The sequence below is a fragment of the Anser cygnoides genome, chromosome 4, assembly GCF_040182565.1.
Source record: "Anser cygnoides isolate HZ-2024a breed goose chromosome 4, Taihu_goose_T2T_genome, whole genome shotgun sequence".
Taxonomy (NCBI): domain Eukaryota; kingdom Metazoa; phylum Chordata; class Aves; order Anseriformes; family Anatidae; genus Anser; species Anser cygnoides.
In genome coordinates this window covers 65,879,838-65,895,392 of record NC_089876.1, presented here as the reverse complement: position 1 = coordinate 65,895,392, position 15,555 = coordinate 65,879,838, and the positions used below count along the sequence as shown (strand labels likewise).

At 45.7% G+C, this 15,555-nt stretch overlaps 1 protein-coding gene across 11 annotated transcripts in view; it reads right to left on the bottom strand.

Moving 5' to 3' along the window:
- Positions 1-15,555, bottom strand: part of EPHA5 (EPH receptor A5) — a 207,059-nt gene that overhangs the window by 18,072 nt on the left and 173,432 nt on the right. For all 11 annotated transcript variants that reach the window (XM_066996326.1, XM_048073507.2, XM_048073508.2 and 8 more), the window contains 5 exons: positions 11,879-11,940; positions 10,860-11,069; positions 8,854-9,003; positions 3,918-4,111; positions 709-864 (listed from right to left, as the gene is read on the bottom strand). In XM_066996326.1, the coding sequence (XP_066852427.1) occupies positions 709-864; positions 3,918-4,111; positions 8,854-9,003; positions 10,860-11,069; positions 11,879-11,940 (772 nt within the window). The remainder of the gene's footprint in view (positions 1-708; positions 865-3,917; positions 4,112-8,853; positions 9,004-10,859; positions 11,070-11,878; positions 11,941-15,555) is intronic.

The window sequence follows — 15,555 nt, the reverse complement described above, 5'->3', positions numbered from 1 at the left end:
GTTTTAGTAAGAGGCAGGAAGAAAGTACAGAAAATTACACAAGCAAGACAAGCAATGAAAGATGGAGCATAACCAGCAGCCCCAAGGTATTTACCAAGTTGCTTTAGCACTGTCACCCCAACTGCAGTCATACACCCGTGCAAAAACCAAGGGCACGTTCACAAGGAAGAGTCTCAGCCAGGGAGCCTGTCCCCTAGAGCTGTGGGTTTGCCGATGGTCTTCTGTTGGCAATGGCTTGTATCTACTCTTATTTCTGTTACAGTAACCTTGAAAAGTATTTCCACACTTTAGTGGGCCTGACTGTCCATTTGGCTAAGCCTGGGTCTACTCTGCAACCAGCTAATCCAGTATACCTCAGCAGGGCCTGTAGCTCCTATAAGATTACTAGTAGGTTTGTTTTTTTCATTTGTCAATAACCTTGAACAATAAACCACTACTATGTTGAGAGGACAGCTTGTCAATTATTCAAACTCAGGCATTAATTTCTGTGAGTGAAGGAGCCAAAGTACTGGCTGCCAATGTAGCGACGGTAAGTTTTAGTCCTGCCTGCGCTTGTTATCATCAATACAGATGCTAAAAGAGAAACTGCTGACTGCAAACAAAGGGGAATGGTTTCCTTTCTGCAGCCTCCTCACTAGTGTTTTTTAACACTTTGTTTCCCTCCCCAGCTCCAACACACGAGGTGAAAAGGATCTGGAAACTACTTACTCTAGGGTCACCTGAGCCACGGCGTCCATCGAACTGTATCCGTTCTCCATGAAAATCTCGGTGTACCGGCCCATTTTGATGGCTTCCAGCCACTCACCCACTGACTTGTAGGCACCGCTCCCCACCGGACTGTGTTCTACCAACAGATTTGATACTCTGAAGACAAAAGGAGAAACAAGAGAAGCAAAAAGAGTCAGCATCATGATCCACCCAACACGACACAATTGCTCATGTTCTCATACAGTAAAGATGGCTCTTCTGTGGCATTTTCAGTGATTGCTGAAGCCCAAATCCTCCCAGCAGGCTCCTGCTGAGCAATGATTTTTCTGTCTCATACAAAGTTGTTGACTTTACCCTGGAAGTACAGCACAACTGAAATGAGTTGGAGGGAACCATGCTCTTATGAGCCCCATGTGGGATTTCCCAAAGTTGTCAGTTTTACCACTGTTTTCAGAAAGGCCAGTGCAAAAGCTTCCAAAATCTCCCAACCGTCTTAGTCAGCGGAATAAAACTAAATGATTATGACAGGTTAGCTAGGCAAGATTTCACTATGTATCAAATACATCGCTTCACCTTCAACTTCGCCTGCTTTTCAGGGACTGAAAGCAGAAGAGTTGGCCTCAGCAGAGGAGAGGATTAGCGTCCGTCCCCGTTACTTCTCACAAACAAGCAGGCTCCTTTTCTACGAGACACTCCCTGGCACTCTTCCTTCAAGGTCTTCGGTCTCACTATTCCTACCCTGTTTTCCTCCTCTTTCTTTAAAGCTCATAATTAACTTAAGACAGCCCAGAGCCTGGAAACCAAAACCCAGATTACATTTCCCAGCAGCAGCCGTCAATGGCAGGCTGTTGTTAACACTTCAGGGGCTGCTCCTGCAGAGTCAGGCCAGGATTTTGGATGCAGGCAGCATCCACCAAGCCCTGCAGAGAGCAGCAATGCTCCAACCACGCGTCAGCCTCCCAGTGAGGCTCCTGCTCGGCCCTGGAAGCAGAGGGAGACTCCTGCTCCCATATCCTTGCTCAGACCTCACAGCAGCAACTGCTACCTGCTCGGTTATGCTGCACACGGAAGCAGCGATTCGGGCAAGATACAACCCTTCGCCGTGGCAGAAACACCACTACAATACCTGGCACGAGTGACCCGTGTTGTGTGCTGGTCCACCACTCTACTAATGATACGTGGAGTGCGAAGGGGCTTGTCCAAGGTCAGCCAGGAGAGAAAGCAGATTTCCCCCGTTTTGTAAACCACAACATCCAGCTAACGTAAGCCTTGCATAAAGATTATTACCCACAGGTAAAAGTGTTTGCTGGGTCAGCCTCTGACTGAGAGAATTACACTGGAGAGATTTTCAACTGGAAGGCGAGCTAGGATATTATATTGTTATAGCACTTCAGGAATCTTCGTATATTTTATGATCACATTAGTATTATTTGTTTATTTAATAGCAATGCTGAAGGGTCCAATAAAATGTGAGCACTTGCAGTACCAAGAGCATAATGGCTTCCCATAACGTTTTATACACATGAGGAATTCAAAACTCCTAAGCAATCATAATGAGAAGTGGAATTTCATCACTAATGTCAGGAGGTACCTACTGATACGCACACACTGTAATGTAGAGAGTGAGTTCCTCCCTTATTTGCATTAATGAGAATTTCCATAAAGAATACATTTCATATATAAAAAAATCCTTTACAGCTGCTGTATGTTGAAATTATGATTCATTCACAATTACTGTGGTCTGGGCATGGCAATCTGTGATTATAGAAACACAGCCCCAAAGCCTGGCTGTTCAGGTACTCCATCCACCCTGAATATACCGACAGCGCCTTTGAAAAGGAGAGGTTTGGAATTGCACGGACCTGTTAGTGGAATAAAACATCAGCAAAGTGCTCAGCAGCTCAAGGAGATGGTTTACTCCCTATTTTCAGCTTTTCCTGCCTAACAGTTTGGTACAACAGTACATACCACTACTTAACAGGCCTTAAGAATGACTGTTCTGAACTGAAAATAAAAAAGAAACATCCCATTCTGTACTGCCATAAACCTCTTCCTGCAGGTTTGCTGGGACTAACGTTACAACTAATTGCTAATACGGGACATTCTTCATTTTCTTCTTCATATGGTTAATGATGCATGTAAAATAGCCTGAGGAATCAGATCTATTTGGTATTTAAAAATGAAATTGTGAAGATTTCATGTTTCTTTTCTTCTAATGTATGACATGTCATGCATGGGAACATGTCTTTTTTTTTTTTTTAATCCTCTGAAAATAAGCTTTTCTGATGGGCCTCTCTCTTCCAGTGTTAATAAGGGGAACTCCACTGCCATTAGTGAAGCAGCAATGATTTATATACATCACTCCTTCATGACCTTGTGAGGGACTGAGTGATTAGCAGCACAGATGGCTCAGAACTTATACTTGTGTGCTTATGATGAAAAAACAAAAGCCTCTCCAAGACTCCAGTGTGGTGGAGAGACCACTGCTAAAACTCACTAAAAATATGAATATCTTCATTATTTTTTTTCCAAGTACAGTTTAATTTCTTGACTGTACTTCCCCTTTTGTAGCTGTGTAGCTAGTGAAACTCAAAATGAATTGCACACCGGCTGCTTGATTCATTTAATGTGGTTTTAGCAAATCATTTGTGTGTGGCTCTTTGGTAACCACAGAGATCCTCTCGCAATTTCAAAGACTGTCAGAACTGGAGGGGGCAACTAACGTGCTTGCGAACACTTGCGGGAGGATGCACTTGGACATCTGGGAGCTTTGCACATCCTAAGTTTCCCCCAGAGACTCTCTCATTGGTATTACAAAGATAAAGTCAACAGGCAGATAATTTGAGAGGTGTTTACTATCTACTTCAGTAGTCTACTCAGTCCTGCTCTCTCTAACCTTGGGGTAGAGCACAGGTAGCTTTATCATAGACCTATAAATAGTGCTGAAACTCCAGTTTCTGAAAGGCAGGCCACAGTAATTTTCTTTGTGGCAGCAGCACTACATTTATAGAGTAACTGAATTGCTGACCTGCCTGCCAATTTAAACAGTAAAAAGTTGATTTGGGAAAACTCCCCTGGACATAATGAAGCTGGAGGAACATCCACCCGCGGATGTGCGCAGGCCAAATAATAAGTGGTAATTCAACACCAGGGGTGGGTATTCAGACAAGAATCTTGCTCTGAGAAATGGTTCTGGCCTGATTTTGTACCTGCTCGATGCATTAACCAGCGTCTTCAAGCTGCTTGGGTTACGGATGAGTTTGTCCAACATGCTGACAATTTCGTCAAACTTGGGCCTGCTGTTGCGGTCTTTCTGCCAGCAGTCGAGCATTAGCTGGTAGAGAGCAGCAGGGCAGTCCATGGGACTTGGCAGGCGATAGCCTTCCTCCACGGCTTTAATCACCTGCAGGAGACAAAACACAAGGCTGATAGGTTGCATTCCTTCCTTCTCTTACCTTTTTCCCAAACGCAAATTGGTTTGAATAGACAACTGGGGTCCAGCAATACGCTCACACACAACCAATTCTTCCCCCTTTCTGCATACAAGATGCAAACCAAGTAAACTCTGTTATCTTTCAATTTTTCTATGGAATGGGTCGAATAACTCATTTTCAGTCACTGCAAAATGAGCCTGGAAATTCAAGGCAACCAGTGGGTCAGATCTCAGGTTGCACTTGTCCAAATCTCGGATGAGGTCTGTAGGTCACACCAGGAAACTCCCAGAGCCTGCTGTGGTCCACCACCAGCACCCTATGGGGCTTTCTGGCATCATCTTGGAGCGCAGTGATTTTGTTTATTCAGATGTTGGCTTCTTTTTAAATGAAAAGGCATGTGCTAGACCACAAATTTGTATTACAGTAATAAAAGTCTGACTGTATTTCAAAAGAGACTTTGAATGCTAATTGATGGATGGATTCAATGCAGAGGCAGAACAACCATCTCATATATCATTCAAAACTGTCTGGGTCTAGCTGTTCTTACTGCATCCACATTTCTGCCAGGAATTTAAAATGTCAGCCTAAGAGTATGTAAATTAAAAACGGGAGGGTTGTTGCACTGATTTCAAGCACAACCCATCTATGGTTCTACATTTAAAACAAGTGGTATGCACATGTGCCGCCTGCACTCCTGAAAGGCACAAATGAACAAATGAGGGCAGAACTGAATAACACAACTTGTTTTCCCCAGTTTTGGACAGATTTACAGCAGGGCTCCAAGCCCAGCAGTGCCCGTTTTGAACCCTTAACCACTTTGAGAAGAACGCAGCTCTTGTTTCGGTCCACAGAGGTCTGTGTCCATGCCAGGAGGGTCCTAGCAGCCCATCTTCACAGCCTCTACTCCCAAGCCTCGCTGCCCAAATGGAGGCGGACACAGCTATTGCAGATGGGGAACGCTATGTGGAAAGCCACAGCGCTTCGCTGCTCAGCTCCAAGGACTGCCTCCAATGCCATTCATGCTGGGCACTGTCTCATGATTTGGAAACATCCCGTGTTTAAAAAGACGGCTCTGTGGTTAGCGTGTAAGTTGTTTTCTTGATCTTTCTATCAGTCAGAGCCACATCAGGATGGCATTGCTTTTCAGAAGGCTCCAAAATTCAAGACCACGTGCATCACTTTCAAATCAGCCTCCACCACATGGCTTTTTGCCACGTGGAGGAGTCCCAGGAATGAGCAGGCTGAGCCGCAGCAGTGGGAAACTGGAATCCCCTGAGGATGTATGTAGCAGAGAAAAAACTACGTGAGGCTTCGTAATCTTCTCAAAGGGTGCTGAGCATATCCGAAGGTCTGGCCACAACACCTGCAGTCCTTCTGCGCTCTGACACAGACCTATCTAAAATTTCATCTGTCGGGGGAGCAGTTGCACCGCTCTCTACCCAACCTGTGTCTACAAAGCGATTTCATCTGCAGACTGCTCACAGCATCAAAAAAACAGGCCCACCGTACTATGCTATATGCATTGTCTATTCCTCACATCACGCTTTTCAGCTGGTCCCTGGCCCCAAATTTACAACCGCCCTATAAAAAGCCTCAGTGTGGCACAGCCACGAGAACATTATTTGCTGTGTCTGCATATGTATTTATAACAATAACGGATCATCCCCCAGCTGTAGCAGAAAGAAAATAGCAGCAAGACGGGTAGCAGACCAGCTGGCACCAGCTCAGAATATCTGAACTACATCTGCAACGGGGTTATGCATGCTTTATATTCCTGGCAGTAACATCACAATCAATAGCGTTAACTCAATTTACAGGATGTCGTTCGTTCTGGTGATACAATGCAAATGGTATCAAAACACTGCAAGGGGCTAGGATGCTGAAATACTCCCTACCTCTCTCTGAAGGTGCCTTCAGGGTCTGGCAGTAACAGGAGCAAAAGAATGAAGCAAATAAAGACCTGTAGCAACCTTGCAAGCAAACTCAATACTTAGAAAACAACAAAAAAAAAAGCACATTTGCCACTTCGTTCATTGGTGCCACTGCTTTTTAAGACTTGAAGAGCAAAAATTTGTATATAAAAGGAGACATTTTGTGCCCCTTTTACCCTCTCTGGACAAGCACCCTTCACTTATGGATCCAAGTGACTGAACTGGGGATGTTTGGAAAGGGAAGACCCGAGACAGTCTATTCCAGTAAACCAAAGTAACTCTTTTAGCTCCCTGTTTTCATAAAACCACCGGTCTGAAGACTAAAAAGCAACCACTGTGATCATTTAACTTACCAACCTGTGTAACACAGGCCACAAAAATCCTCTCAATTCCTGCATAAAAACCTTACCGTGTGGTGCAAAGCTTATTTTTAGAAAGCCTTCTAGACACCAGAACGACTTCAAAACATGGTTTGTAGCTTTCGAAGTTACAACGCTGCCTGCCATTTGGCACTGCACCTCCTTTAACAGGGGCGAAAGTAATCTGGCTGAAATATGGTGAGAATCGTTTTGCTCGCTGCTGACAACGTGCTTTAATTAGAAACTGTACAACAAGGAACTCTTGTGCAATGGAGTCTGAAATTCATGCGAGCAGAGCTCCCTAGACCTCCACAGAAAAGCCAACACCACACCTAACACTGCTGGTTCTTCCGCCAGTGCAAGGAGGGGAGGAAAGGAGAAGAACAGGCCTTTAGAGGATGAAGGAAGAAGGCACAAATCTCATGAAAACCATTTCTTTGCCACAGCACTGGATTGTGTTTCCTTGGCTGCCGCCATCCACACGCACGTATTATAGGGAGAGAGAGAACCTAAGCAAAGCCTGATCAGGAACTGATGATCACAAACATCTCACCAGTTCCTTGCTTTCTGCTTGTAAAGAAAGCATTCCCCCATCTTCTTCTTCTTCTCAGGTGGGAAATTCACCCTATGCCCCACAGAATGGACAAAGTGGTATCTGTGGTTTGGGTTTTTTTGTTTGGTTGGTTGGTTGTTTTTTTTTCCCCAACAGTTCTGCAAAGTGTAGATGTTTAGTGTTACTAACCAGACAAGGGACCCTCCTGGCCACAGAGAGTTATCTCACTGGAACCAGCCAGGATTTCAGCCTGGCATTTACGAACAGCATCTGTACCATGCTGGTGCATCGGCACTGAAGGTTGTTACAGTGCTCGGTGTGACTGAAAAAGCTTGGCTGCAAATCACTGCGCTCTCCACCCAGGGTATGGAAGAAAGCCTCCGTATTTGATTGAGATAAATCCCTGAGCAGATATGTGCTGCTTTACCAAACTCCCTACAAATGTGACAGCCTCAGCGGTGCAGGAGCGGTGGGGCATTCATGCCAAACAACACACTCATCTCCCTGGCAAGAAACGTGGTGTGACCGTCTCAAAGGCACTGCTCGTCTCCTTGCCTGGACTCAAGGCGAGCAGTCGGGATGAGACAGCAGCTCCTGCGTGTGACAGGTAGTCACAGCCACTGATGGCAGAGGCTCACATACAAAACAGAGGAGAAACAGAAGGCTCAGCCAGAGCCTCCGCTGCCAACAAAATGGCAGAATGTCAAGGGGACAGGGATGCTGTTCAAAAACAAAGGATGAAACATCAGGCATTGTGCTGGGGACAAAAGCAGCCCACAGCAGAGCAAGTACGTGCTTGCTTTGCCCAGCCAGGAATGGCGCTTCCAGGGGTGGCAGGACTGCAGAGACGAAGCAGGAGGGATGAGGAAAGGCTCTGTTTTCCATATGCAGAGTGGCTGCGTTTTTTCCCCCATCACAGAGCTCCTCTGGGGGCCTTGTGTGCCACACAGCGACCCCCTACGCCATGCACTAGCTGGCGTCCTGAGAGAATTCCACATGCCCCACTTCTCAGAGATGTGAAGAGGAAGGGGAGGCCCCAGAAAATCTGGCAATCCCAGGCTTAATTTTGTTTTCAGGATCAGATAAAGACAGATGCTTATAGTGAGCTCAGGGTAGGAGGAAGTCTTGCAGTAGGAACATGAGATCCTTAGGTAGGTTGGGAAAAGAGCTAGTGTAAGGAAGGTGACAGTGTCCCCAGGCACGCCACTGTTTGGAGGTGCTTCAGCGGGTGACCTTGAGGGGGAACAGGGGCCCAGGAGCAAGGCAACACACCTGGAAGGGTGCTATACAAACAAATGAGAGCTGGCACTAACAGAGACTCAAAGACATTCACAACAGAGAAAGCAAAGGATGGGGGGGAAAAGGAGCAAAACTGCTCTTGAGATCAGCAATGCAAAGATGACCGAGATTCAACTCTGTGCACTGCCAGTCTGGACTGCTATCACTCGATCAAATCACCCAGCTTTTATGCAGCAAAACAAGCCCTTACCATAGCTCTCTCGAGTTTCTGCTTTACGTGGCAGCAGGGGTATGAACACACAATTGAAATGCTGCCAGTTATCAGCATCTATCCCCTGGCAGACCTTTGTCATTAAGCAGAGCAGGGACAGGCTCCAGCTCTAACAGCATTAGTGAAGCTCCAGCAGTCTGTTGGGGGAACCAGGCTTGCCTCCATGCAGACACATTTCCCTCTGCTCTGGGCTGCTGCAAAAACAGAGCATCAAACGGGAGGATGGCTTTTGCCTGGCGCGGGGAGCAAAGACATTTTTACAGCGGCTGTCCTCCATCCCCATCCTGTCTCTCTGACTGCAGAACGAACACTGAGCCCTCAGAAGTCCCATCACGCGGCAGCTCTTGCACGTGCTTACATCTTGGTTTGTCATTTCCCAGTAAGGTCTCTCGCCGTAGGACATCACCTCCCACATCACGATGCCGTAGCTCCAGACATCGCTGGCCGACGTGAATTTCCGGAAGGCGATTGCCTCAGGTGCCGTCCATCGGATGGGGATCTTCCCTCCCTGGAACGAAAAGAAAATAAATAGATTGCAGAGGAGGGCAGATAACATACAAAAGAGGACAAAACAGCACTTCTTACAGCACCGAGGGATGTTATTTTCTCTCTGGAAAGAGACATCGAATTTTAAAGTAAATCTGTTTGACAGCATGGGGCCCCTTTCCACATTATCTCAGCCCATAAGCATTTGTAGGCTGCCTACTAATTGGCTGTCCTGAAGGTTTGTTGTTTGAATGCTGTTTGAATGCCGGGACATGTATAGGATCAACATCTCAATTATGTTGCACTGGTTGGTAGGGGAATACAGTTCCTCCATTTCTAAGAGCGAGCGGGGGAGGAACAGACAGCTCTGAAGCCAGGGAAGACTTTGATCTAATGAGAGCTTCATGCAAATTGCTGCGGAAGTAATGCCTTTTTTTTTTTCCTTCTTTTTTTTGCAATGCAGTCCCAAGCCTGCAGAGAGACCTGCACAGTGGGCATGGAAATTTGTGTGCGTGAAGACCAGCTTGGCCTCGGCTGCGGGACTGAAAACAGTGCCACCTCCCCCAGATCACTATGGTTTATCTTTTGTACCATTTATTGTCTAAGTACTATTACTCGGGCATAGCGAGAGCTGTCAAATGTGCTTTGGTAGTTCCTTTTCCCCTTTCTGCCATTTCAGAAATCAAACTTCAGACCAGTTCTGAGAAGGAAGGTGGGGGGGAGGGTTTGGATTAAGAAATATTTTTCTCATTGGGTTTAAAGAGTTGTCTCCCTTGATTTATATCAAAATGTATTTTACTGTGAAGTCTTTCCCTCTCAGTGCTGAGCTACATATTGCAAAATCTCTCTGTTTGTTATTAGAAAAAGGTAGAATTTGGAACACATTTAAAAAGCAAATTAGGAAAAGTCCTGTCTTCCAATAATTATTTATTCACAGGCTTATCAGTGCATGCCTTAAGTGAAGGGCCAGATTCTCAGCAGTGCCAATTAGCACACAGCAGCACGTTGCAGACGCAGCGGGGCTGGATGAGAGCCCTCCAGCCTGCAGGGAAGCTCTGGTCCAGCCGCGTGCCGAGCCCCGTTGTGGGGCTGCTGCGACTGCCAAGAGCTGAAACATCTTTCCCAGATTGCAAAAAGCTCTGCAGGAAGTGGGAATGTGACCCAGAGAGCTCCCATCACAATACCCTCGGAAAAATGTGTTAATAGGCAGCACTGAGGCGTGCCAACCTGCCACGACTATCAGAGGCTTTCTCCAGAGCCTGTGCTGGAGGGGATGGGTCCTGTGCAGCCCCTCTCCGTGGCACCAGGGCTGCGTGGCCTCATGCTGGGACAGGTGAGATGATGCCCAGAAGGGATGGATCCTGCCACAGGAGAAGGGGCAGAGCACTGAGGCTGGAGCAGCCCTTCCTCAGGCTGGGGAAAATTACCCTTAATGGGAAGGGAAAACGTGCCTCATAAACAAAAGGCATTATGTGCTTGCCAATGTTTTAAATGGGTTAAATTATCCAGGAGACCGTGGCTAATACCTATATTTATACCCATATTTAGGTACCTAAGTAAAGCACCCAACTCTTGCTCTTCCTGACCTTCAGTGTTCACCAGAGGTGACAGAACACAGCTGGGAGTATGACTCTTTTGCAGAGTTCACTATTTGACTCACGTTCCCCTAAGTTCTGCTTGCTTTGGCCATCCTCACTATAAAGGTGCAGACATTTGCAAAACTGATCTGATAAGAATGAGCTGATAACACCTGGCCAAACCCTCATGCACAGTTTAGGGGCTCTAGATTTGTAGAAACCTCCTGGCCAAAAAGCCTGAATACCAAAATGAGGCAGGGAATACATTTTTCTTCCTCTGTTCACTATCCCCATAACTCACCCTGGTAGTGTATGCTGCTTCAGGGTCATCTTCTAGGACTCTGGAGAGGCCAAAGTCGGACACCTTGCAGACTAAGTTGCTGTTGATTAGGATATTCCTGGCAGCGAGATCCCTGTGCACGTAACCCATGTCAGACAGGTATTTCATTCCTGACGCGATGCCTCGCAGCATCCCGACCAGCTGAATGACCGTGAACTGCCCATCGTTCTTCTGCAAAAGCAAGGAGACACTGGATCGGCTGAACGCCTCTGCACCCTCAGCATCGAATGTGCACAAATAAAAACGCAAAGGCAAGTCTCCAGGGAAGAAAAACGGGGAAATTAATAATTCATTACTCTCATGCTCTGACCATGAAGCTTTTCAAAGTTGCATTGTTTGGATAAGCATCTCTAGAGACAAAGCTAAGGAAATGTAGTTCTTTTAACTGGAGATCAAGGAGAGAGCTATTTCCAATAGTGACTGATGAAGAGATTGCTACAGGGAGTGAACACATGTAGCTCTGTGCACAAAAACACCAAGGGCGGACTATCTCTGAGTCAGCCAACTGAACAGTGCCAAGTTGCTTCTCAATCTTACCTGCAGAGGTCCATGTGTGAATATCTGGGGTAGGGGCTTTCCCTTTGTTACTATACTACAGTCCCAACCACGTCCCCTATCCTCCCTTTTCTAGGTCTTAAGTTTCCTGAAAAGCTTTGACATGTCTGGGTTTTGCCATGATGCAGCATGGATGTGCTCTTGAAATATCAACAAGTTTTGCAGGATGAATTGACCATTTTGATGCAGCAGACTGCTTTTGAGAATGAACACAACAGTCTGCTATTTCTTGTTACCTGTTTGTATCAGTGCACAAACCATGCCTGTCGTCAGCTGTATAAATAGAGGCCAAACAGGTAACCAAGTTACTCCAGCCTCCAGACAGCAGTAACGGCTGGACGAGCACCCAGCAAACATCTTCACTGATGCTAACCTTCTGCAAAGAGCACCAACTTTAACCAAGATCCCCCTGGTAATAACGTTACCTTTAAAAATGTATCCAGAGAGCCATTCTCCATATATTCTGTCACTATCATTACTGGTTTGCCTGGAAACAAGAAGAGTGCAAGATCATTAGCGGTAATTTACTTAAAAACATGAACAAAAATATGGTCTTTTCATAATGCTTCTGATGTGAATATACAGCCACGCAACAGTAAATCGAAAGTGAGACGCTACTGTCCCAGCAGGATGCCCACACTTTTTGCCCACAGGTATGGAAAGAGAGAAGAATCGAGGAGGGGAAGAAAGGGAAATGCTCTATTATGGACAGGGGATCAACTCCTAGAAGGGCTGGATGACATTTGTGGAAGAGGTTGTGAGCACCAAACACTGCGTGCTGGGAGACACAAGCAGCTTTGCTGCAACTACAATTTCAGGAAGCTCTTTGCTGTGCTGATTCCTTTTTTCCTTCCCTAAATAATAACAAGATCTCTTCCCAAGATGTGGACTGTACTGATTCAGTGAGGTAGTAAAAAAATAAAATAAAAGTTCTTAACAAAAGACCTGGCATCCTATTGTTGACAGGAATAATAATGTTTTTCCAAATCCATTTGATTAATTTTCATGCCCGAGTCATTTTAATGGTAATTATATATAGTTTTTGCTCAGTTTTTATATCTAATTTCTCGCTAGCTTGCCACAATGGCATAGCAATAATTAATGTGGTGTGCTCCAGCCCTTGTAAATTCAATGAAATCTTATAAGAACATGTAAATTATTTTTTATTTAAATCAATTTGCATTAGCTAGCATGAAGCACAGACAAAAGAGGAGCTGTCAATTATCTGTAAAGTGCATTATAAATGTCTTTTGTAAAAATGATCAACGAGAGCTGCCACATGTCATAACATGCACGTGAAGGTAAATGCTCCTAAAAACCAGTTCAGACTTTACCACTAAGATTGATCTTAATCTTCCCACTCTCCCTCTGTGTTAACTGTTTGCCTAATTTACTGTTTAATTATCTACATAATAAAGATAATTGTGAACTTGTCAATCAAACCATTCATTGTTGTGCAGATACTACCTTCGCAGCAAAAGGGACTTGTGCAGCTTCAATTATTTAAGCTAATACCGCAGCTATTGTCTGAACTCAAAGCTTGCCAGAAGTATTATTTTTGAAATGAGAGATGCACCTTGGGGCCACGAATAATATCCTGTGTCCCAGACATTACGGGCCCCATCTTCAAGGATGGCAGACTCACATCCACGTGGAGCTGAGCACACAGAAGAGCCTCCGTGGCCGAGGAGATGCTGTGTACTATGCAAGGAAGGAGACCCCACATATGTACGTACCCTCTTTCTACGCTGAACAAGTGTTTGGTGATTGCACCTCTTCTCTACCAGAAGTTTGCCCCCACCTGCAGCAGTGCAGCTTCCCGTTATGATAATCCTGAAAAGCCACTGGAGTTGCAATGAGGCGAAGCTACTGCTTTTAGTCTGTATGTGCATTGGCAAGGCATTTCTCTGCATTGTAAATGAGTGATTTAAGGTAAGACCCAGGTTCCTTAAGTCACCTGTCATAAAATCTCTGCAGAGACAGTGCTGCTATTTATGATGTGCCCCGTCTAACGCCAGACTGCAAACCGACTGTACCGTGGGGTCCTTATCTCGAACACCTAAAGGCAGCACTGCAGCATGACTGTCATCTCGTTATGACACCACCCTGAGGGACCTCCTTCGAGTTCCTGCCTTGGGTTTCCATCCGAGAAAAGAAAAGAAGACTTCTGGCACTTACGTTTCATTATCTGACTGGTGCAGGTTGACAGTAATTGTGGAATAAATTAGCCCCATATCCAAGAGCATGGAAATAAAGGCACAAATAGAATAACTTGTCAACAAAGTAAATTAAAAGCAAACACTGGCCCTTCTAACAGGCTGGTCTGATTCTCTGTGTCAGCAGGGCTCCCTCCTGCTGGTGTTACGGGGCCATAAAATGTGCACAGATGTCATTCTTACCCACGTACGCATTGTCAGAGCAATGGAGCAGGATGCTAATGAAAACAGGACTGCTACCTCTGTAACGCAGAAAAAGCTAAGGGCTTGTCTGCACGGGGACAATGAAGACAATTAACCCAAATTAACTAAAGGTGGGCATTTGAAGTGATTAGTTAAGTGGCATTAAGGCCCTGCATGGATACTCTCATTCAGAATTAAAAATGGACTCATTCAATTCAACTTCAACTACTTCCAAAGTAAATCATGATGTATCAAAGACATTTTATGCTAAAGATCTGAACCTACAACAGGACAATGACTGGATTGCTGAATGGAAAGAAAAGTTAAAAAGTAGTTTGAGATAGCATCACAGTCTAGGATTCATAACGGTTGTTTTGGTACATTCAGAAGAAAAGAAAACAAGCTGAAAAGATGCTCCAGAGGGTTGCATGTCCGATGAAAAAATCTCAAGTGTGGTAAACAAGCATTTCCTGAGCTAACGAGGAGCTCAGGGTGCGTGCACCCCCTGCATCCAGACCCCAGTCACTTCAAGTCCAATTTAGAAGTGGCTCTGGTCCAGCAAGGAGAGAAAGGGTTTCCAGCCCCTCCATGCAAAAGCTGCCATGGTTTGCATGGAAAAATTCAATTTACTTTGGAATGGGGACTGAAGAGGCAGGCTGAGTAACTGCTGAATCCCCTCACCTCTGGCTCAATAAATGCTGAATTAAACAAATGCGATTTCTAAAGGGGAACAGCTCCAACAGGACAGATGGAGGGAGAACTACTGGGTATGTAAGTGGGGGGCTAAGGATCTCAGATGGAGAGGGGACTGTTAAATACCCATCCTGGTCCTGTGATTATATCCTTGCCAAGGAAACACCTAGAAACACAGCCATTAGGGAGCATCAGCCAGAAGAGCCCAGAGTACGGTAGGCAGAGAATCCCCTTGGCTTGCTGGACTCAAGTCTCTGCAGGGAGCTAAAACCTGGATCTATGCTACCTTTGATACCTTGACCACTCTCTGGAAACTCAGGAAAGCAAGGCATTCCTTCTTCCTCCTGTACACCATTTTTTGACTCATCTTTGAGGAAAACATCTGAAATTCGGAGCCACGAGGTGTTCAATGCAACTGCCAGATCGTATGGCTGCGCTTACTGCTTTCCTCAGCCTCCCTCTGGCATTTATTCCCAACCCCAGTCTCCAGAACAAATCCAGGGCTTTCAGTGGGGCAGCAAAGCCCCCAGCATTTCCTTGCCCTTCAGAAGGGATGGCTGCTTTAAGAAAAAATCAGCTCACTAGGGAGTTACATCCTCTCCAAAAGTCGGACTCCCACCGATCCCCTGAGGCCCTGGCAGCCAGAAAGGCTCAAGGCCATGTCAGCAGCAGCTTTTATGGATCCAGGAATGTCACTCACTTCCTGCCCAATAGCCCTCATCCCTTCAGGGCTAGAAATAGGAACCTTCTGTCCAAGTCAGACAGGCACAGGGAGGCTTTTATGCATAAAGGACTACACAAGGTGATGCTGTTTATTCACTTTAATTCTCCGCCTTCCCTGAGTCCTGCCCCAGTGAGCCCATGGGAACTCAGCCAAGTGCCCTCTCATCTTCTCCTGAAGCCAACAAAAACTTCAGACTTTAATGTGCATCCCTCACCCTGTAAACTGACCTCTCTGGTTATTTATTTCTTTTTGTTTAATGCACTCAGCTCTGCGTGCTGGGTTAGAC